The sequence below is a fragment of the Sinohyriopsis cumingii genome, chromosome 15, assembly GCF_028554795.1.
Source record: "Sinohyriopsis cumingii isolate HCF-2022 chromosome 15, ASM2855479v2, whole genome shotgun sequence".
Taxonomy (NCBI): Eukaryota; Metazoa; Mollusca; class Bivalvia; order Unionida; family Unionidae; genus Sinohyriopsis; species Sinohyriopsis cumingii.
Genome location: NC_142975.1, coordinates 135,512,468 through 135,537,415, shown reverse-complemented (window position 1 = coordinate 135,537,415; position 24,948 = coordinate 135,512,468). Strand labels below are relative to the sequence as shown.

The 24,948-nt window shown below is 35.9% G+C and overlaps 1 protein-coding gene across 4 annotated transcripts; it reads left to right on the top strand.

Moving 5' to 3' along the window:
• The first annotated feature begins 1,848 nt into the window (after positions 1–1,848).
• LOC149782841 (aquaporin AQPcic-like) lies at positions 1,849–24,609 on the top strand. Of its 4 annotated transcripts, none has more exons than XM_089934372.1 (5): positions 1,849–2,038; positions 18,677–19,489; positions 20,063–20,143; positions 21,783–22,048; positions 22,894–24,609. In XM_089934372.1, the coding sequence occupies exons 1-4, from the start codon at positions 2,024–2,026 to the stop codon at positions 22,020–22,022; spliced, it is 1,149 nt and encodes a 382-aa protein (XP_089790498.1). In that variant the 5' UTR covers positions 1,849–2,023; the 3' UTR covers positions 22,023–22,048; positions 22,894–24,609. The 4 variants fall into 4 exon arrangements, with proteins under 4 accessions (XP_089790498.1, XP_089790497.1, XP_089790499.1 ...); XM_089934371.1 differs by lacking the exon at positions 1,849–2,038 and adding an exon at positions 3,260–3,417; XM_089934373.1 differs by lacking the exon at positions 1,849–2,038 and adding an exon at positions 6,194–6,272.
• The last annotated feature ends 339 nt before the right edge of the window (positions 24,610–24,948 follow it).

The following is a 24,948-nucleotide window of genomic DNA, read 5'->3' as shown; positions in this document are numbered from 1 at the left end:
ATATAATTAATAGAAATTTATGTACATGTATAGGTATTGTCATGTATATTTAATTTGTATCGTGTTCTGACTGTTCTCCATAAGTATATGTTATGTAGATATATATTGTGTGATTGAACTTGGTCAGTAATTGAGTTTAGGACCAACCTGCTAAAAATCTTTTTATTTTGTAAACAAATGTTACTATATCTTAGAACTATATTGAAACGTCTCCCATTTTTTTAAAAATTCTCTTTTCGGATTCTATTACGACACTGACAGCCTTGCCAAACCATAAGTCTGACAACTCGTTGCTATCCCATCTATTACGACAATGACAGCCTTGCCATAAATATGACAACCCGTTGCTATCCCAGCTATTACAGAAACATCATTTACTCATACAATCTGGATAAACCAATATGCATTATGTGCTTTCGGCTGTGTAGCCACCCTGGTATAATCAGAAACGAAAAGGCATAAAATGCAGCCAAAGCCATCCAGCTGTAACTCCGTTCCGTACACTAGCTTTAGATATAATATAAATCAGGATGCTTCTTCTTACTTGGCAAAATATGTGGAATAAAAATTATGCAAAGGAACTTAATAACATACTACTGGCATTCTTCGTATCGAGTATCGGACACTTGCCTCGTGTAACTCTTAAGGGATAACCTCGACCAGAGTGTATATTATGTCAGTGTCTTTTAACTATGGAACACATGCGTGTTGTTTGAATCTATCGATATATAGACCAACTGACACTTTATATGAGTGGTGTCCTTTTCGTGTAAGGTCAGGGTCATTCAAAGTAGAATATGCTTGCAAAAAGGGGTGTTCATTCATATTTTTCCCCCATAAGTTAATTATTTGAGCAGAAGAAAAGGAAAGAATTCTATTTGGAATCAATTCATAGAAGACGAACTTTTACAGAACAAATAAAACCTGCATTATTTTCACAAGTAACTGTCAAAATAGCTTGTAAATGGAGACTGTTTACTCCAAATGACCTCTGACTGTTAGAGTTCATCAGGGCATGAAGAAAGAAAAAAAAAAACAACGTTGCGACTGCTGTATGACTTCATCAATAGGATACGATGAAGCGGAGGGATGAAGCTTGTAAATGGAGACTGTTTACTCCAAATGACTTCTGACTGTTAGAGTTCATCAGGGCACGAAGAAAGAAAAAAAACATTGTTGCGACTGATGTATGTATGCGGATGGATGAAAATGGAGACTGTTTACTCCAAATGACCTCAATAGGATACGATGAAGCGGAGGGATGGGCATAGTTGCCATTACTTACAATGTATGATTCGCGGATAAGGTTGTGTTTCAGCGTAGTTATCGGTATTTTGTTTAACAATTTTTTGATGTCATTACAAAAAAGGACAATTTGCACAAATCTGTATTACTCCGAACACCTCCCAGTTTAATCCCTCAAGCAGGCAAGGAAAGCCGACCATTAGTATAATATATTCACTGGCCCCCTGTGCCTTTTAAAACATGTCAAGTCTTCTGGACTTTGTTATCGCGTTTACATACTCATCTAGGTCATTGTATATGTCAGTGTCACTGATCTAATTTGTATATAATAGATTTTTTTTTTGCATCAATTCCCCGATACATTTCTCTTATTGTATTGGTTAGTCGGTATTTTTGGACAGGGTAAGATTATGTGATTTCTGGAGTCTGTTCATTGTCCACAAAGGTGACGGGTTGGGATTGCATGAATAATGTGCTTTTTAAAGGCTATCTCGCCTTTACCGAATACTACCATCTCAACTCTGTCCGCGTAGGTTCTAAAGGATATCCCCAACAAACACACACGCTCGTTTGATGTATAGGCTTAAGAGGTTATTCGTAAGCTGTTAAATCCACGCATCACCGACCACCAATAACCACGTGGTATTTATAATCGAATGGTTGTCATACCTGTGTTCTTTCTGTGGCCGTGCCTAATAGGGAAGTGAGAGAGGTACAGATTTGGGAAGTAAACCACGCCGTCAACATAGAGTGAAATTTTCGGTTTCAAAGAGGAAAAATGACTACACAGACGGTAAGTACACAGTTTCTTTACTTCACTGGCAGTACACAACAAGGGTGAATAAAATTTATGAACTTGTTTAATATGAATTGGATAGATAGTCAGGTAAATACAAGTTTTTTTGGTCTATACGACTTCGACTTTGTGAAGGTGTAGTTCGATCTGTTTAAATTAGCCGTCTCTCTCCACGATTTTCATGGAGATCAAACTATGTTATAAAAGGAAAAGGAATGGGAGGGATGTTTGTAGACTTAACTTTCTGAACCTCTATAAATCCACCCCAGATCAATTTAGAACAACAAGTAAGTTGTATTGAACATTCCGACGTGACCTTAAACACATTGTTTGTTGTTTCCTTTGTTATCCCGTGTGCTTTATGTACAGGTCGAATGGGATATTCTTATATCAGTAACTAATGTGAATAGTGGTATTTGTCTGACAGCGTGAAATGGGTCATACAAAATTTAACATAAAAAAATGAACATGTCGAGATTTTCAAGTGACTGATGCTCAAGACAGTAAATCAGTTTTTGCCTTATCTTAATGAGACAGTCTGCGAATACCTACCGAACCATTGTGTGTGCTTCATAATCATGTCGAGATAAAGGTGGGTTGCTTTTCAACTAAAAGAAAAATCAAATGCTATGTTACTAAGTGACAGTATACTTTACAATAGTAAACATCAAAGTTTTTAAACACCTTTAAACAGACAATACAGAAATTTTGAAATATTTTCGTAACGCGTAGTGAAATTATGATAAATCAACAACTTTATATTAATTTTTTTGAATTTTATTATTTTTAAAATGTACTAGTTATGTAATTTGTTAAAAGATATTTATTCCCTGTTTAGATGTTTCCAGTACAGCACTTTATAATAAGGAATCAGTTACCTTGTATTACACCATTTATACTTTAGTACTGTTAATCGGTGATGTAACTTGTCAGATACAATTACTTGGATTAATACATGTACTCATTTATCTGGTGACGGCATGGATTTTAACAAATCTGCGAAACATACTTTTGTGTCGGTGCTGAAGTAACAAGAATTCTATATCGAAAAGGTGAACTTTACAGCAAATACATTTGTTGGTTAAACAGGTTCTAGCTGGAAAGGCGGGTTTTAGTTAGGTGGTATGCTTCTATGGCTTTAGGGCAGATATGTATTTGTCTTTGTATAAGGAAGCATAAACTCGACTGCGTCATCTAATACGTCATGACTCGGAGTAACGCGTACATGTGTAAATGTCTTGCATCAATTAGTGACACTAGATTTGGCTGGTTGATTTTCAAGTATATATAAAAGGTGGGTTCCTAACTGATAAACCATAACTATGGTTTTAAGTACCACAATGACATCGGATAATATTCCTAAGGATATGTACCCGGTAGGTAGTGAGGGCTTTTTTCGACTTACAATGTGATTTTATTTGACTTTGTCTTTGTGCGTGTACGTTTAGTTTTGTTTGACAACGAAATATATTGATTTTTTTTTCTTCATTTGTTCTGTTTGTCTGCCTGTATATTTGTCAGTTGTTTAAACCACATAAATGTGAAAGTCACAAAACTAGCCGTTTCACATGAATAAAGTTTCTCTAGTACACGCAAACTTTTTAAAAAGTTCTTTCTTCAAGACATGCAATTCTTTACTTATGTGTTCAGCACTGGCTTACTTTCCGGTGCTTTTATCTAGCCAAACGCCCCAAACTGTATTCTTCCTGGATAAGAAACAATTTAAACTAATCACTTTTGTACAGAAACTATTTCATACAGGCCGAGTGGTCTAAAGCGCTGTTCGTTACGGATAATTGCCATCTCACCTCTGTCTGCGTGGGCTCGAGTCTCGGATTCAGCCAATATGGTTATGTGAGAAAGCTTGCCAGTAGCTTCTCGTGGGTCGGTGGTTCTTTCCGAGGTTTTCCCGGGTTCTTCCTCCACCATTAATACTGGCCGCCATGTATAGCCTATCGTGTGCTGAAAAATGGCGTTATAACCTACAACAACAACAACAATTTCATACAGGCTTTGTAAAAAAAATTTAGTTTTTATTTTCTAGTGCCCTTTGATTAAAAATTTGTCTATTTGTAATTCCAATAACGTAATAAAGGTACTCTACATTATTTAAATCTGAACGAAAGCCCCAAGCAACATATTTTGTGAGAAGAAATAAAGAAAGAAAGAGGAAATATTATCTTTCACAACTTCGAGGTCAGTTCTCAAATGTAGCTACATTTCGAATACTTCGGATAATCACGAAACAAAATTTGATTGAAAATTTGCAAATGCGTGGAAATATTTTCCATTTGTAACTTCTCAGTCAATTCTGCATTTAATCCAGTAATGAAAATAGCAGAGATAGTCTGGATACATTATGGTTTAATCCCTTATATCCACGACATACATGCATTTTTGTCTCTAAAAAAATAGTTGAGGACGTTCCGATTGATTCTACTTGTATGCATCGTTTGATAGGCGTGTGAAAGGTCAAGCCAGGTCACAATGAACGTGTGCTGCCATACTGTTATGGGAATTTAGTATTTGAATAAGTTTATTCAGGTTTTTTAATGTTCGTATTGGGTCACTTTTGAGGTGATAATACCATCGGTAGATTTTTGTAAGGAAATTCCATTTTGTTCACTCGTTTATTGCTGAAGCTGAAGCATTTGCTTATATTCTTGCGACAACTGGTGCACATAGCGTGCGAAAAAGTTTGACATAAGAACGAAGTAGGGTTCATATACACATGACACCTGTCAGTTTACATGTGCACAAAAAGTCTGTCTCGAAGTGAGTTAGTCTCGACTATTTTCCCTGACCGTTCAAGCTTATTTGATATGCTCTTCTCTTACAACCTGTTCTATAAAATCTTGAAACCTTTTTGAAGAGTTTCCATAACAAATTTAACTCGAGGATTTATTTTCCCAGGTAAACGTTCCTATTTGGACAATTTATGTTTGTTGTAGAAAGAATTGTTTTTAGGGTTTTGAGATGCATTGATGCAAAATTGACGTTGGAATTTACTCTTTTATGCGAGCAGACATATTAAATATCAGATTACGTAAGATGAACTTGTATTTGCATAACGTTTGCTCACATACATTGAATTCCCCCCCCCCCCACCATGTTAATGTTTTATACAAGGTCATTGCAAGAAAGTTCCAATGCCATTGTAAAATGATTTCCAATTTCACTGTTAGCAAGCACGCATTTTATCTCAAGTTATCTCTCAATTTGAAATGTGATAAACATTATGAAAATTTAGCTGTAATAACGCATTACTATCTATAGTGTTGTTCCCCTTTAATTAGCAGTTTGAACGGCCCACTGATTTCAATTGAATACGTTTCATGAAGACAGAACCAATTATTTGTGGAGAGAGTGACTTAAACACAGATGCAATTATTACATGGTTTCAGCACTTGTGTCACTATGGTGTAAGCGAAATGATTCAAAGACATACAGGAGGTACCGTTCGAAAAGAATGTAAAAAAGTATAAGATACATACCTGCTCAGCATAAATTTTCTCTTGGATGTAAGCCTTGTCTGTAGGACATTACAACATTGCGTGAGTTAGGAAAACAATGGGGCACAACCTAGAAATGTCCATATCAAGCAAACATGTACATGGCTGATGTTCTGAGTTTGACATAGAAATATAAGTTCCTCGTAAAGGTATCCTAAATTACGTATTTATGATCGGACAGAAAATAGGACCGTGATTTCATTGTGACGGTATACGCACAGAAACACATAAGAGAATTTAAATTTGTTAATTCTCAGTTTGATCGAGAAAGCTGAGAAAAAGGCGGTTATATGTATTTCATATTTGGAAGGCAAAATAAATGAATAACTGGGTGAAAGAACAGATCATTGTATTTTTTCAATTAACTTATTTGATTTGACACGATGTTCATAAGGTTCCCAAAGTTCAGCTTTTGTTGTTGTTATAGAAAGTGCTTACTCGTTGACTCATATATGCCTATTTGGTGTACATGTAATTATTCCCCGAAGGACAAAGCTCAAATGCGGTTCAATCCGGTAACGAGTCATTAAAATTCACCAAAGCGTGGGATGGACAGGTATTTTCCAGAATATTGTGAGATCACGGTATATACAACAATAGTAGTCTTTTAAATATATACCCTTCCCAAACTAAGTCGTTTAGTACAGTTGAGAGAACCCGTCGCTGAAAACAGCTAAATATTCATATCGTTTGGATCTGTAACAAAACCTCCATTCGCGGTAGGTAGTCGAGGATCAGAAGAGCGGTGGATTTGTTGTACATCTTATTGACTCGTGGCAGGGTGGGGATTATCCCATAGATCAGGATTAGTGTCGTAGTAAGAAGACTCTCATTTAAAAATGCAGCCGTTGAATAGTGATGAACAACAATATAAATAATTTATCGAAAATATTTTAATTCATGACGGATAATATTATTGCCTTAAGTATATGTTATTTATGTCACTTGGTCCAGGTTAATTGAGGTTAGTCTTTGTTCCACCTTTGTCTCTTTTTCTGTATGCCACTCTGTTTAGGTCAAGACCCAAACATAATAAGAGAAAAATGTTTCTAATGTTTGGAACGTTTTATAATTCGGAAACACTTCTGTACGTTCAACATTTGTATAGTCTCCAAATTTGTATATTAACAGACAAAGTTGTATAAAAACGGAGTATACTGAACAAAATATATTCACAAGTTTTCTTTAGGTTTAATATGTTTTAGGTTTGTATATACACGAATTTCTTATTTTACGGGGTGGGGAAGTTGTTATCAGTATATTCATTCGAATGACCCATACTTTTACGATGAAGGGTTGGTTTCTTGGAGACCAAATGATGTTAAAAATATATTTATGTTTGAAAAGTACAATGCTAAACTTGTATTTCAGGGGCTTTTCCCTTTAAACCGCTTTGTTTTGTTTTTATTTTGAGTATAATTTTTTTACAGAACGTTATCCTCTTTTACCATTAATCTTTTAGAAAACAAATAGATCTCTGTCTTTGATCATGAGGATCCACATATTTGGATTTATTTATTCGGATTAATGTTCTGAATGTTTTCTGTCAGATTTTTCCTTATCATTTTAGAGCAATGCATTTAATAGGCACTTTAGAGCCATGATTGGGCTTATCTGCCATTAAATCCTATACATACAAATACTGCGCATTTTTCCGACCGGGCCTTCTCGTCATTGACAATTACAAGGGCGGGTTATGGGACTTGATAACCAATCAATTAATTTAATCTAGTCACTTGTTGTCATATGACTGCTAAATCGGCATTTGTAGTTGAAATGCCTTGGTAAACAGTTGAAATAAAATGACGCACGCTTTTTCCACTGAGGACAGAAGTGAAAAGAAATTTTGACGTTACTAAGCTGCGACGGTTAAAAGTGTGCACGAGCTCATATTTGGAATACCTTTTACAGGCGGGAGTTTACCTGAAATTCGGTATCGCAGTGGCGAATTTTTCATTAGGCAGACGGCAGTTGCCTTGGGCGGCAAAATTTTGGTCGGGGTTCGGTGGGGGGCAGATTCTAAAGAACGAAATTCTTGCTTTGTTAATTTTTTAAAATGCATTTTGTCCATAATAACCGGTTTTTAAAAGTTATGTAACTTCATATTAGGCAACAGCCGTATTTTGTCTGTGATCGACTATGAAACTGATGGTTGGGGAATATGCAGTGAAGAAGCTTGAGAAATTGCGACGGTGAGCTATTGCAGTTTTGATATCGTTTTATTATCCTTTTCCAGTCTGTTAGCCAGTATTAAAGCCTTCCCTTTTCCTATTCTCCATATTTTTGAGGATAATATTTAACAGTAGTGTTTTAAAATCGATAATCAAAAACTTTAGCTAGACATGCATTCCCATCTGTGCCGCAAGCAAAGGGCGATAATCCACTACGCTCCTGTATTTTTTAACAATATTTTATTTGGGATAAGATGATTTCCGTTTAAATGTTGTCTTTATTCTCTTAATCTTTTCTATGTTCTCGACACTTTATGGTTTTAACTGTTTATTGCGAGAATGTTTTCATTTGAGAATAAAGTAGTAATTCATCTACGTAGGCATATTTCAAGGTCAAATTTGTTATTAAGTAACAAAATGTATTTTATGAGACACCTTATTAAGTGTTGCTGACATGGCCCACTGATTGGCGATAATGTAATCTTTTAATGTTTTCTTTTGTCGAGGTCATTGCAACAAGGTTTCCAGTCTTTTATGAAATACATGGACAACTATCCTGCCAAGAAAGACACAATGGGTGTTGTCGTTTGTGTAGAAAAGTAAGACTGGTCAGATTATACAAGTAAAATACGGTCAGTTAAAGACATCTGTAGACACTAAGAACGATTTTTGTATACATCTAACAAAACGGACTTTATATTACTCGGGTTGGCAGTTTATTTATTAAGGTCGACGTGCCCTTCCTGACCTTTAGGGGGTTAACTGGATGTTTTTGGAGAAGATTTGAAAATTTAAAAAAGTAAATTGCTTGCTCTAGTGACAGTTGACTAAAAGGTTTTAGCTATTTGTAATTGCAACAATTAAATCTAGGTAATTACCAATTGCAATGTGTAGTTTCTTCTATGCTCATATAAAGTCACATGGCCAATATTCATGGTGTAATGACCACTGTGCATTTAAATCATCAAGGGGAAAGACTACAGAGAGTAAGAAGAAAATAAACAACAGGCATTTTCGTCATTGACATAGAAATACACGGAGAATACCAGTAAAATTATGTCCTATTTTCAAATTAAGCTTAGGCACCCGAGAGAGAGAGAGAGAGAGAGAGAGAGTCACTCAGGACATGTGAATATATAATGTGAAGGATAATCAGAGGGTATTAGATGAATAGCAAATGTGAATTTACGCTGTAGATTGGTCAAATGGCTGCGTACAGGTTGTTTTTGCGAAACATTCTCACTCAACGAATCCATCATGTTTCGTGGCGATCAACTTATTTCTAAAAGATATGTTCCAAGTCTCTCGGATGTGGAAAAAAATACATCCAATAGATTTTCGTTACAGAATATTGTGAACTATGTTTTCAAGTGCCATACTTATCATTACGGAAAATATGACAGTGCAAGTACCCAAGTAAATACTTGGGGTGTGGGGTGTGTAGGGATGTTTGATTTACATTTAGTATATAAAATTACTAATGTTCTGTATATTATCAACATGTCGGGCCACCCTTTTCTGTAAAATGGCGAAATGCATTGCTAAGGCGTGACTGAGATGATTATTTGTGGAATTGTCATGGAAACGAGGAAAGTGTCGCAATCAGAACTGTAGTAACTGTGTATATTCGCCTATAATTCGATCCAGATTTGTCGTCATAATGTACAGGTATATCTAGGTCTCCGAAGTTTGTTAGGAGTAATCAGTAGAACAAAAGTAGACCCTGCTCTGTCGTCGCAGTATGCGATGGCAAAACAGGGTCTGTGGTGGTTGCAATTGTACTGGATTTATAAGTGAGTAATGACGGTAATGTTTTTTTCCCGATGGATAGAAAAGGATGACTGTTACAAAAGAAGATTATACATTTTTTCTGTCTTTTTTTCTTTCTTTCTGCATCATGGCAATTTTATGTAGGTTTACTTTTTTTTCTGTTTCTTATATTATGCCATTGGTTAGTACATTTATGTCTACTTTTCTTCCGTTCCTGACTTTGTCTTGCGCCCGGAAAATGAAATTAATGCGACATTCCCCCCTCCCCCATATTTGAAGTTAATACTGGAACATGGTCGAATAGTCTTAAGTCTTTGAAACGTTCATTTTCCTTCGTTTCTATATTCATTCATTTTAACCTCAATATCTTTTGTGTCGTTGGTCAGTTTTAGTTTCCAATTGTTCAGAAAGAGCAAGCGTGTCATTAAGCTACAAAACAGACATGCGAATTGTTTTTAAAAAAAGCACACTACTTCCCTGAATAATATATGTATATAGGATAAGACTTCATTATGAACGAGAATGGAAAGATTGATGCAATCTCAAACACAGCGGAATGTTTTTATCTTAATTATGGGTATTCATTTCTAACGAATTCATAGAAGATCGTCATCATAGCAAATTGTTTAAACGAAGCGGAAGCAAATGAACGCACATATTTGACAGAAGTCGCAATCTGTTTTAAAATGCAATTGATGTTTTAATTTGAGATGCCTTCAGAAGGCTATTCCATTTTATGATGCCAAGATAATGGGAGCCACGTGTCTTTCTCAAGGACACACCGAGACAGCCGACCTCAGCTTACCTGGCAGCCTGAGTTAAGGTTTTAATGCCTAGGAATTAGGAGACAAGTTCCTGTCCCAAGGACATTGAGGCAGCCGACCCAAGATGACCAGGGGACCGCGGGTATTGAACCTGCGACCCATGAGTTACGAGTTCAACGCTCATTAAACTGAGTTAATGCGACTGTCTCAGTCTCTTTAGAATGAAACCTTTTATGCTACAATGAAACCTTGTATGCACGATACGACTCCTACAGAAGATGTTATTTTATGACAAACGACGTATCTTATTCTTCTTTACATTATTTTCACGTCTGATGAAATGTAATTTAACCTCTAAATCCCACGTCGAACAAAGTTTATCTCATAAATAGATAAACACAATTCAAGTGCGGTTCAGTCCGGAATAAGGCGTTTTGGAGTGAACAGGTTTGGAACGAACGGGTATATTGAGAGCGTATACCGTTCAGCTAAACAGATCAACGTGGAGACATAACACGACGAGCAGGTTTTCGACAGATACTCTTCATAGCCGAGTTACCCCGCGTGACTGCTAGTTCATTAAACATGCCTACTACAGAGAATATGGACAATACAGTCACATCTGACGGTACCAGTACTGCATACATGGTAGGTGTTTAAGGTTTTATGTTCAGTTTATTACACCATGTATGTTGGCCATATGACTTCAAATGAGCACAGCAGAAACTATGCTCTGTAATTAATTTTAACTGTTGATAATACCTACGTTACGATTCTGGTAATTTATAACAGGTTCAGATAGTAACTAATTGCCTATGAAACGAATTATTTGTGTTACTTTCTAACACTGTACTCTAAAGTCTAACACACGTTAAAGCCGATTTCTAAGCTAACTCTGTACATGCTAAGTCTGTACATGTACAGGACATATATCACACATCACCACATGTACCATGCTGAGGTGTAGTCATTCTTGTTACGGGTGAGAAACGTTACCACTCTGCAAGGAGTCGAGCTAAACAAGAAAGTGAATGTTGTGGACTTTGTTAGTTATGGTGTAGTTTTAGAAACTGACAAAAAATAGATTTGTTTGTTCTAGTCGCATTTGATCAAGATGCAATTTTACCTACTGTATATGGCTTGGCCAATGTGAGTATGTGAGAAAGCTTCCCGTAGGTCGGTGGTTCTTCTGGGGTATTCCTCCACCTGTTAAACTGGCCTCCATAACCCACAATAACAACAACAAATTAGGAATTGGAACGTAATATAGGTACTCCTAGCACCTGGACTTTATGAAATTGTATAGTTTATTCTGTACTCAGCAAAAGCCATATGATCATACTAGCTGGTGTAATGTCCAAGGTGTGAAAATACAGCTTAATCGAAACGGAAATTTTATAGCAAACAATCTTTATTAATAACCAGTAATATATCGACTTTAACGTATTTATTTTTACCTTTCCGGTTTTGTACCATTCAGGACTTATTTTATTAGTATTTATTTTGTTCCTTTTGATGTATATTTTCAAAGTATCCATGTTCAAATTTCCAATCAGAAGATAACATCAGACAATTTATACAGGTTACAACAGTGACCGATTTTTTACTTGACCGCCTTTAGGCACTGTCAGAGTTGTCGCCTTTCCCACACCTCCCCTGGCCAAAAACAAAGCCTTTGAAGACCTTTACGCCTTTAAATAATTACAAACTTAAATCTGATTTTTCTTCTTTTGTGTTAACAATTAAATAAATTTTGTAATAAAGCCCGATTTTCATACTATAAAATCTGCAGTCCCTTGAAATATGCCACCCTCGGCAGCTGCTTTGCCGGTTTAACGGGAAATACGTTCCTGGAAGCCGAACATTATTGAATCTATGTACAGAGTAAATTCTGTGCTCCAAAATTTTACTTGGCGTGTTAAGTTAATGTTTTGTAAAGGAAGGGCTTGAAATCGTGGTCTAAAAGTTTCCAAGACCCAAACTATTTAACGATGAAGACAACACAGTTCTCCATGTATGTTGATAATAATAATACTGATAATAATAATGACACAATTAGCCCCAAATATATATATATATATATATATATATATATATATATATATATATATATATATATATATATATACACACTAGTTTAACACTGTAGCAGGTACCATGTTGTAAAGTATGCAGCTATCCGTATCTCTTACCAGATCAGCTTGTCCTTTTGTTAACATTGGTCTTAATTTGATTCACACAATTGTTTTTCGGGAAGTGCCTTCTCACACACTAGAGTAAATGGATACGACAACTAGAATAGTTTTCATACTTGCAGTTAAATTTAGTACACGTTCCATGTATTCATACATGCAATGTTTATACAGTATAAGTAGCTATGGTCAAGTACTTAGCATGATCTGTAGATATGTATTAAGAACGAATTATTAATGATACCAGAAGATATAAACTTTGGCGGATTAATACCCAGAAGTACATGCGGTGAAAATTGAGATGAAAAGTTGTACACAAACAAATAAATGTATACTGTGCAATTTATTAAGTTCTGTAATTCTCTTTGCTATTAGCAAAACTGACCACAAATGTAATTTCGATATGGAAAGTTTGAAAATAACCGGGTTACAGGTATGCGTGTAATATGTGTCGGAAGAAGACCAGCGTGGCAGCCCCCATTAGCTGGCATCGAGATGTTTTCCACGTGCGTTGTATGCAAGACCCAACGTGCATGAAAAAATGTAACGCTCGTTGCATCTTGATTAGTCTTCATGCAACAAGATAATTACAATGCAATACCAACAAGATAATTACAATGCAATACCAACAAGATAATCACAATGCGACGGCTCAATACTTTCAAAATGCCATGCTCTATTACGCGAAAATAGAATATTAAATTGCCTATTTAAGCTCATGTAAATACTTTTTTTTTCTGTAAAACAGATTGCTCCAGAACATTTAAATGACACTTAAAAAAAGTAAATAATGTAGAACTTTAAACTCATTATGTACTATAAGTGATAGTTGTCTATACCACACCCGCGCAGCGTTAGATCAGTTCTTATTACGAATAGCCGTTAAAGGAAGCTCCATTTGTGTATGTTAGAAGCTTTCTTCTGTCTCGTACAGGTTTAATAGATTCATTTGTGACAAATATGTAAACAAAATTATATATTAGGTCAGATAAGAACAGTATAATTTGTATGGCTACTTTCCTTGTACAATCATGGGTGGAAACTGTATGTACATTTTTGGGCGTCTTTATACGAATGATTCGAGAGCCTCGTCAGAGGAAATGTATTAGTAATGCTGCATTTCCCGGTTGGTTGGTTCAACGGCACTTTAAACCCATTTATTATTCTATGTCCAGAAATTAGAAGCCAGGTGCATATCTGAGAGATACACAGAGACGGTCGATTCGGGTTAGTCTGTTCTGGCATCTTATCTCAATTTCGAGGGTTAGCCTGTGCTGGCATCTTATCTCAATTTCGAGGGTTAGTCTGTTCTGGCATCTTATCTCGATTTCGAGGGTTAGCCTGTGCTGGCATCTTATCTCAATTTCGAGACCGACGCTCTACCAGCTGAGCTACCATTGATTACGAGGTCTTTTTTTATTATAAAAAAAAAACTTTCGATTCACCAATCAAACTGCAGATTTCACATTTATGAAAGAAAAAACTTAAAAATTAAAAACATAGGTTACTAAAATAAGTGTATCGGGAATCTCGATTTTAATCAGATTGTTCCGGCCCCAAATAATTTGTCAAAATTAAAATAGTCACTAATTGCTGGATTAAGTTATTTTATTACCAAATTCCCGATAGGGTCATGCACAAGTGCATTTGGTTAGTCCTACCAATTGTCGTGTTGTTGGATTGGTTTTTGTTTAATGTTACTAATTAGACTGCGACAGACACAAAGACGGACATAATGACCAAGAGAATGTAAATACCGCTGCACTTGCAATGTGACCAAAAAAAAACGGGGGTTATTTCTTAGAGTTATGAGCAAAATTAAGCAAACATTTGAGAGACAAACACCAGGGGTGTATATTTTTTCTCAGATTTATGGAGCATGAAAATTGATGTCTGACCCATCTGTCAAGATCCACCTCCAGGTTCCACGGTCTTTGTGGAATTTTGAATTTTCCATACGCATATCTGATGTTAATGCTAGGTTGACTTTGAATTCGGATACTTCCAATGAACTGTCAGAACCGTCTATGACTTGTGTGATATTCTTAAAACCAATCATGGATCTCATTAATATTTCATACAATTGCCCTCCATACCTTATAAATGCCCTCTAACAACGTTGTATTAAGTCACCGATCTTATCGAAAATTTGATTTGGTTGCAACATTAGTTCTACAGTATTACAAAAGGTGAAACCATGTATTTTTTAAATTTAGATCTCTCATTAACAATATATATGGAGTTCAGTGAGAGAAACATTTATCGTTTCATCGTGAATTATGATAACTGCTTGTAATCGCAAGGAAACCCTCATTGGGTGTAGTTTGAATGGTCTTCATGATTTATTTGTGTACTTTAATGAGATAGACTTTATTCCGATTATTATGTGGTGGGATATGATGACATATTGTTCATTCCGATCATTATCTTATCTTTGTAGGAGTTTGCTGGAATCATTCCATTTATTCTTGCCATTCTTATTCTTTTATTTTTTCGTTGAAGAAGATATTTAGGTACGATACGGAAACGTGTACCAAGTTTGTTATCAAATGGTTGTTTTACGCACAGTGGTTCAGAAGATTTTTTTTAATACTTGTTTATGATGAAGAAACTATAGCATTGAAAAATAAAAAGGCAAATTGTATTTACTAAAAGATGCTTTGATAATGGTCGTTTTAAAAAACAAAAAGTACCCGTAGCTTGTAAGACTCATTGATTTTTATTAGGGTTTATATACTTGTCAACAAACGATACAGATTGGTCGTTTCTCCAATGGATCTGTCAAGATGCATACCAAAACACAGTTCATTATAATCTTGCACCCGTACACTTAAACAGTATTCTACAGCTATCTGTAAAAATATTAAATTCTTTCTTGACCAGCTGGAAAGAAATATTAAAAGCTCTGTATTGAAATCTTTATTATCATATCCATAAATGATATGTCCAGATTTGATTTTATATATATATATATATATATATATATATATATATATATATATATATATATATATATATATATATATATATATATATATATAGTCACACATAGTTATTCATGTTAAATATATATAAACGAGTGTATGACGATACCTGGTTATGTGCATGGTCTTGTATTTTTATTCTGTGGATTATTTGTTAGCATAGCCAATTACAAATCTGAGGACCACTTGGCAGATGAGTCAGTCATGACCAAATGTGTTATCGTTAAAGATAGTTTATTATTATTATTATTGCAACAATGCTGTATAATAGGGACTGTTTATAATAATCTTTAGGATAAAGTTGTCATTTCCATGCTGTTGCGTGTAATTTTTGGAGATTCATTACAATATTATGAAAGGACACGTTTTCTGATCAACAAGGCATACATTTCAGTGGAATGTGTATCGTTTTGCCACTACTGCCGTTGCCATCGGTAAATGACATAATTTTTTTTAAAAACAAAAACAAAATAATGAAAATGATTACTTTAATGATTATATTTAATATTTTTTTCTGAGATTTCTGCTGTTATATTAATGTATACCTATATTCATCATTCGATCAATTCGTTCAATGATAAAGCAAGCGGTACTTCTGCAGTCCCCATAGTGATCAAATAAAAGTTGTATGGCTACACATTGTGGTAAAGACGCATAATTACGGCTGCAGATTATCGAACACGCTCAATCCATCCAATCGGGTGATGCGCACCTGGCGACGACCCTTGAACTTGTTAATTATAAATAAAATCATCATCAGCTGCGCACCTGGCTGCTGCCATTTTTCTGAGGCTAGTCAAAGACTTCTAAGCGTAAAGATACCAAGCGGTCTTCGATATTTTTGAGTAAGTACTTAGTTGCGCTTTAAACAGATGGATAAAGAGATACAGGTATACAAGTTTTCACATTGTAAAGGCAATGGTAGTGTTTCTTGATTGATTTGTTTCTCAGTTTGTCATAAGGTGTTATTTAACATTTTATAGGTAATAAAATGGTGGCCTAGTGTTCATTACTTAGCGTGTTATTATTGGTCAACAATTATTATAGCGTCATATTTTTTTATATATACTGATTGTTATAATTTATGTATACTTAAGTCTAACAATCTTGTCGCATTATCACGTCATGCGTGTTTTATGTTTAGTCAATGTTGTTTTGATTCATTATTTCGCAATGCTATAGTGTTATTTTGATTCATTATTGCGCAATGCTATAGTGTTATTTTGATTCATCATTGCGCAATGCTATAAAAGGTTTCACAAGTGATAATCATACACATCTTTGCGTGATCAACATCTTAGTAAAATCCGTATATGCCGGTATGTCAGTCATGGTGAGCGTGATTTGTCCTGTTTTCGTTTATCAATAAACAATAAAACTGTCATGTTTTTCACAGATATGAGTATTTTGTTAAAAGCAAAATGCACACATTTATTGAGTCTGTTCTAGTGGTTTTTTATTTTTTTATTTTATCAAAAAGTCCCTGTTGGTTGCATAGATTGCAACATCTTTTTAACGATTTTCATAATGACCCAGTTTAATAGTAATATTATATCTTGAGAAATAGATCTGACAGTAGTTTTAAAAAGAGAACATCTCAATACCTTTACGACACAAACGACAAAAAGAAACTTAATATCGTCACCGATACACGAATAAACGCTCTAGTGTTTATGAAGGCTCAGCAAAGTTTAATCAACGATGAGTGAATCAATGACATAAACTTGACTGAAAGGCATGTTAAATTAACAAGGGACATACTTTAAACTTCTGACAGCATCCATAAAATATTATTTTGTACAGAATTACGACAGTGTATTTTTTTTATTTTATTCGTATTGTCACGAACAAGCCCTTTCGACCGTTGCTTTGTAACAGCACGTTTCAGCTTCCAAACCATTCCGGTTTAAGCTGGAAAATTGCAGTTCTACTACATACCTGTAAATCGACTGACAACTTGCCTTACCAATCCAATGTCTTTGTTTGCAGCCACAAAGGACACGTTCATGCATGAAATGCAAAAGAGTCGATACATCAATCCACTGACGTAGTATACCTTGTCATTTTTCTTCAGACAATGTTTGGCTTGGAAACGAATCGATCCAGCTTAAAGACACCCGATTATTTTCAGATGGCTGTACACTTATATCACTGAATATAACATTGATTTATGCGAATATTCAATCGATAATAGTAATAGCGCGGTGGGATTTTTAAAAAAAAAAAAACTAACTGACATTTAATATGCACACTTTATGCTTGATAACCCCCCCCCCCCCCCGCCCGGCCATCCAGGGTCGGATGCCTCGGTGTGTCTTTGTGAAAGGCGCATAGTTCCCATTTCATGGGCTTGTCATAGCAAGTAATAGGTTAAAAGTGACGTTAAAACCCGCCAACATTACCTTTGTTTTATGTGTCTTTTCGTAGATGCTCAGATTTACTTGGCACAATATTGTAAGGACTCTGCTGGGAGATGTTTTGGGGGAGGAGGAGGGGTGAACGCCCTTTCTCAGCCCAAGACAGGATACAAATGGCGGCCAGTATAACTAGAAGAGGAAGAACCCAATAAAACCATGATAAGAACCACCGACTCACGGGAAGCTTCTGGCAAGCTTTCTTACGTAGCCACATTGGCCAAGCCGAAGACTCGAACCCACCCGGACAGAGGTGAAATTGCAGTGATCTGTAACAGCAGACTACTTGGTCACCCGGTTCTCCCCCTCCCCTCTATGTAACTACTAATATAGAGTGACAAAATTATTAATTTTCCTTTGCAGAACATATTCTTGGAGATTTATTTTGGCATTGTCCAGATTATTGTAATTTGTTTTTGTACATTGTCGCCTTAATTTTGTGAAGAATAAACCTCGGATGATTAAGGAGAAACATTTATTTGCATATTCCGCCTAACCAATAAATTGATATCCCATTCACAGTTCGGATAGTTCCATATTTGATCTAGTTCGAATGTGCTTCATTGTGTTTCTCAGTCTCTCGCTTTTTCTTCTTTCAAAATCTGGCTTTATTACATTCTGTGCTTATAATCCTCATCTGTTTCACTGGGATAAACCAGAGAAAGGTTACATCCTATTTTGAGATCATGCATTTGGATAACAGGTCTTTCCCAGTTAGTTCTGGGCAAAATATTTGTATCTTTCAGCTTTTTCCTAGTTTAAGATGTTGCGTGGCTTATATGCGTATATAGGTAAATTTAATACACGGTCATTCTTTCTCTTTTGCAGCCTGAGAGTAATGAAACAAACAATCAAGAAGAGGAAGACAGAGGATACGGAACAGTCACTTCTATAAGTCCTTTAATCGAATTAAAAAACATAGGCCGGTACAACGCTCATACTGGTGAACAGGTTTGGCGGCCAAGAGAGAATCAGATGGCAGGCCAACATAGTTTTGCAAGGAAATCTGTAAGAGGATTTCCTGAGAATGTGGAAAAGTTCAGGATGCTAACAAGTTTAGACGATCTCAGATCCCTTCGTCTCTGGAGAGCGGTAGCAGCTGAAATAATCGGAACATTAATTCTTGTGCTTGTTGGGTGTGGTTCGTGCATCCAAAACTGGTCAAGTGGTAATACTTTATCAGCAATACACAATGGAACCGAGATAAAGGTAACATACAATTATTCACCGACGGATATTGTTCAAATCGCACTCGCCTTTGGACTTAGTGTGGCAACAGTTGTCTGGATCATCGGACATATTAGTGGGGGCCATATTAATCCGGCAGTCACATGCGCCATGCTGGTCACACGCCGTATCAGTTTGGCACGTGCGTTTCTGTTTATCGTTGCACAGCTGCTTGGCGCCATAGCTGGAGCTGGAATTTTGAGAGCAGTAACACCAGCGGAAAAGCAAGGACCTCTTGGCTTGACATCTTTAGGCCCAGGAGTTGACGGTTTGATGGGGGTTGGTGTGGAATTCTGTGTCACCTTCGTTCTAGTTCTAACAGTATTTGCGGCATGTGACAAAGCACGAAAAGATCTAGGAGGTTCATTCCCTCTCACGATTGGTCTGTCAGTGACTATGTGCCACCTGTTTGCTGTAAGTATGCTTTATTTGTGTACAGGGCCGGCGCTACCATATAGGCAAACTAGGCAGCCGCCTAGGGCGCTGATTTCAGGGGGCACATGTTTTAAAAAAATTATTGTTTATAAATTTTGAAATTGACATTTTCCGGGGGTGGGTGGGTGCAGAATCTAACCTTGCCTAGGGCGCAGATAGCCTGGCCGGGTCTGGCGCCGGCCGTGTTTGTGTATATATTGTTCTAAAAGCTTTTATGACCTGTGACAGATTTTTTCTTTAAAGACACAGTAGACCTACTGGTGGTTTGAATGACAGTGACAAGGTGTCATTACCTAGTACCCATTTGTCACCTTTTTCGTCATTGTAAAAATGTATTCGTCTCAAGCGATGTATCAGAAAGTGAAAAGTTCTGTCCTTCTCACGATTGGACCGTCAGTCATAATCACTTATTAATTTGAGTATATCGTCATTTTTGCTTGTGTACAATTTTTAATAGATTTTTATTTATTTCCATGCCAATCTCAAGAGCCTGCCTCATTATTCGATTAATTGGGATATATTTATTCATGCGTGTTTTTCTTTATATTATAGATAAGGTTTACTGGTTCCAGCATGAATACTGCCAGAAGTTTCGGACCAGCCGTTGTAATGGGATTATGGAAAGACCACTGGGTAAATTTTTTTTCTATTATTGCGATTGATAAGTACGAAATTGCCAGTAAAATTAGTAATGATTATTTGTTGTTGTGGGGTTTAACGCCATATTTCAGCACACGATAGGCTATGCATGGCGGCCAGTATTAATGGTGGAGGAAGAACCCGGGAAAACCCCGAGAAGAACCACCGACCAAAGAGAAGCTACTGGCAAGCTTTCTCACATACGCACGTTAGCCGAATCCTAGCTTCGAACCCAAGCAGACAGGTGAGATGGCAGTGATCCGTAACGGAGAGCGCTTTAGGGGTCCCAATGTTTATTTGAAGTCGGTTGATATAAAAGAATTGTTGACATATATTTGTTGAATTGTAAAAGTAGAAAAATCGATAGAAAACGAAAATATTGGCTTGTATGTAAACACTGAGGCAAGAATTTTTTTTTAAGTATTAAGAAGATATTGAAAAGGTTGAATCCACTTTGATCCAGTTTTGATATTGGTGGTTACATGGTTCCTTCAGGAAAATATCTGAGATATATTTGGAACATAGCGATTTCAATGATAATCTTTAATCAGAGGCATTTGCACTGATTTTTAAAAAATAAAGTAGATACTGACTGACGGATTTAGTACTGCAGCAACTATAATCATTTCCTACTATTTGAGATAATACATATATCATGTGAATTTAAAGTTCAACCGAATTGTTTTCAATAATGCATGTATTGCATATGAACCGAATTGTTCCCAAGACTGCGTGTACTGTATTATCAACCAACTTGTTCTCAAGACTGCGTGTACGTTATTGTCAACCAACTTGTTCTCAAGACTGCGTGTACTGTATTATCAACCAAATTGTTCTCAAGACTGTGTGTACTTTATTATCAACCAAATTGTTCTCAAGACTCTGTGTACTTTATTATCAACCAAATTGTTTTCAAGACTTCGTGTACTTTATTATCAACCGAATTGTTCTCAGGACTGCGTGTACTGTATTATCAACCAAATTGTTCTCAAGACTGCGCGTACTGTATTATCAACCAAATTGTTCTTAGGACCACGTGTACGACATATCTGGTTTGGCGCAAATAATACAGAGATTGTCAGCACAAGAAAAGCATTGGAAATAGACCACTGCCACTATACTCAATTTGGAAACATGGCTAGGACATGAGCATGTTGCTTCAAAGACGTGTGTTGTGCGCATGACACACATTATAACTGGACTCGTTGAATTTGCATTCTTTTCATCAAGTAACCCTGTTTCTTCTCAGTACTTGATCTTTGCTGGATGCATTTAACAACTGTATTTATATGAAAATTTAAACGTTTTTGGAACCTTTCAAGGCTAACGTGTATTCTATCAATCATCCCTATATCAAGTCCTTTAAAAAATACGTAAATGTCCCTTTTACAGCCCTGATTTTGGAGCTTAGGTATGTAGCTAAATGGTCATGTCGAGCCCGTTGTAGGTCTTTTAAAAGACAAAACAACATCCTCATTTCTACAAGTTGAGAAATTTAAATCGAAGTGTTACTTGAGAGCACTGATGATACAAAAACATTTAGAAGTATGTATTACCAATATTTCATACGTAAATTCAACTTGTTTGTAAGAATTAGAAATGTGTTGCTGATGTAGACATTTTTATTTTAAAGGTATACTGGGTTGGTCCATTACTCGGTGGAGTCGTAGCAGGACTGTTGTATGACAATGTCTTTGCCGCCAACGCTTCCCTCGCCAAGTGTACGGGCTGCCTCTTAGCCAGTAAGTACGACCATGAAGAATTCCCGCCAAAGAAGTTCAAGATCAAGATCCTCGAGGAGGAGGATGACGACAACATGGGGTTTAAGGAAAATGTGGCTCCACATGCAAAGAAAGAACAAAATGTAGTTTGATCAATGCGATATACATTCACTGAATAGTAAGTACTGTTTCGTTTCCCACGGAGCATTAAACATAGAGTAAAGAAAGGTTAACACGTGACCTTTTTTTGTTTAAAGTTGAATTTATGTTTAAAATAATAATACAAAGATGAGATCCTAATTCAAAGTTTTGGAAATTACTTACATACGAAATGTTTCTAAAAGTCGATAAATAAACTATGTCGAATGGTAAAACTGCTGAAATATTGAGTTTTTTGTTGACATGTACACAGGTTTCGAGGTGTATGTATGCTTTACATGATGGATAAGTCAATGTCTTTAGTTGACTTTAATTTACATTGCCTAAATGCCCGATCAAGTCAGGCAACATATTCACACGTACATGGGAGTGAGTCTTTCAAAACCGTTTCGGTGGCCTAGTGGTTAAAGCGTCCACCTCGTATGCGGTAGGTCGCGGGTTCGAAACCAGGCAGAGTCATACCAAAGACATAACAATGGTACTAGCAGCTGCCTCGCTTGGCACTCAGCATTAAGAGGTTAGTGTTAGGTCTGGTCGGCCTAGTGTCAGGATAATGTAACTGAATGGGACATGATGGTACTTATCTGCGGTATGATGCTCCAGTGCTAGTCATCACTATAAACTGTCATGCTGCAGACATTGTAGCGGTATGACTGAAAAATGGTTAAAGCTACGTTAAAAAGCTAAATCACACACACACACACACGCATACACACAGTCTTACAAACAAATTGCAAGAATGGCATAATTATTGAAGAGGACACTAATAACTAATTTTTTGATCTTTCAGTTATTCCATAAAACCTTTAAATTTGTTATGGCTAAGTACATATTCATTCAAATGTGTAATTTTTCTTATTTCAGAATTTACATGCAATAGAAATTACGCTTGGGTAATTGAACAGGACCTTCTAGACCATTGCTGCTTACAGATGAAACGAGACAAATCCAATCCAAAATTATGTTTTTTGTATTGTCAATATCATTTAGAAAAGAACCTTGTAATGGCGGATGCGTGACAGCGAAGATGGAGGCAAATAAAATACAACCTTGATGTTCAGCAAAAGAGAATGATAGCATTGTGTATTGACCATATAATTCCCTGTTTTATTCCCATTTATCGACATCGCACAAGTCTATATAGAATGATAGAATTGTGTACTGACCTTACCATTCCTTGTTTTATTCCCATTTATCGACATTGCACAAGTCAGTTTTGGTGGAATACTACTTTTACCTAGCAATGGTTGCCTAGAGGGTTGTAAAAAAAAAACCCCACATTATTAAAAAAACTGATAAATCAAGTAGATTTCAAATGATTCAGTTAATCGATATGTGCATTTTATCGATAATGTGATTAGTTTGACAGTATCTCAGGGAAAATGTGGATTCTAGTCACATACAGGTTCCAACATTGTTTGTATTAATACAGACACTGCTGAATCTAAGTACATGACACTTTGAATTCGATCAATGGGAATAAAATATTTATTTCTTCAACTAAATTGTAACACTATATCAGACTGGAGATGGCATTGATTCATGGGATGCATTATGAATGGCGGATGTAGAAGTGTTTGCTTTAAAAGAGACTGATCCCCATTCATTTAAGTGTTAACATCTATTTATTTAACAATTCATTGTACACAGTCTGCATGTTTGTTCATTCAAGGGGATCTTTCTTTGCTATTTGCATGTGTGTTTGTGTGGTTGTTCAGAATTGCAAGTTGTTTTTTTGGGGGGATGAATTTATTTGTCAGCTTGTCATTTGTAGCATGTCTAGTGTCAATACAGAATAACAATTAAGAGGCCGGTCAGTTTCACAGTAGCCCCGGTGTCATATAAGTTTGCTGCGATAAAATTTCACGGATCAGACGTCAATTCTTGCTATATTCATGCGCTTTGTAATTTCGCAGAGCACTCGTACCTCGGACTCTGTGACGAGCATGACTGTTTTGCATTCTCCATTTTATTTATTTTTTAGTTTTTCGTGATGGAGATATTAATCATTGGTGTGACTTTTGAAATGACTGGAACAATCTGATGGCCAATTTAAATAATTTTATGTGGATTATTATTCAAGCGTACATTTCCGGATAGCTGGCCATGAAATGGCGTCAAGATTTTACAATATTTTGTGTTGTTAAACAATTTTCTTTTAGCTTAGTGTATTAAAGTAGAAATGCATGTTTCTTTTTAATTTTTATTTGCCATATTTTTTCAGTTTCTTTGTGTCCTTTTTGTGTAAAAATTTAATTTTATCTTTAAATGAATTTTAAATCTCAATATCGAGTGTTAATGACAAATCAAGGTTAACCATCAATAAACTCCATTTTCGGCTTGTACTACTTGCTTTAAAAGGTGGCTTAAAAGAATGAAGAATCAAACTCTGCAAGAATGAAGCTGGCACATTTTATATCGTGCAACATTTTAATATTTTCATCTAAGATTGACAGTTTTGTAATGCTTTTTATAAAGATTACTTGATTTTAAGTGTAAATGTAGTTGAACTTGGATATGTTTTTTATCAAACTGTAAAAGTACTCATTTGAAATTGAATTAAAAAGCACTGATGTTTTAGTTGATAAGCTTTTCATTACTCCCATCGATCAGAATTTACTAATGTATATGAAAATCCTATATGTGAATCTACTGAAAACAATTGAAAAGTCTTGTACATAATATTTAGGAGTAACCAAAAAGTTTGAAAAGTAAACAAATGTATCAAGGGAAAGATTTTGTAACAGGTTACATATGGCTTGGACTTTTGGACTGGTGACGTATTTCAAGCTGGCCTAGCAGTATTATCAGGCAGTCCTATATCTCACCTAGCAGTATTATCAGACAGTCCTAGATCTCGCATAGCAGTGTTATCGGCAGTCCTATATCTCACCTAGCAGTATTATCAGGCAGTCCTAC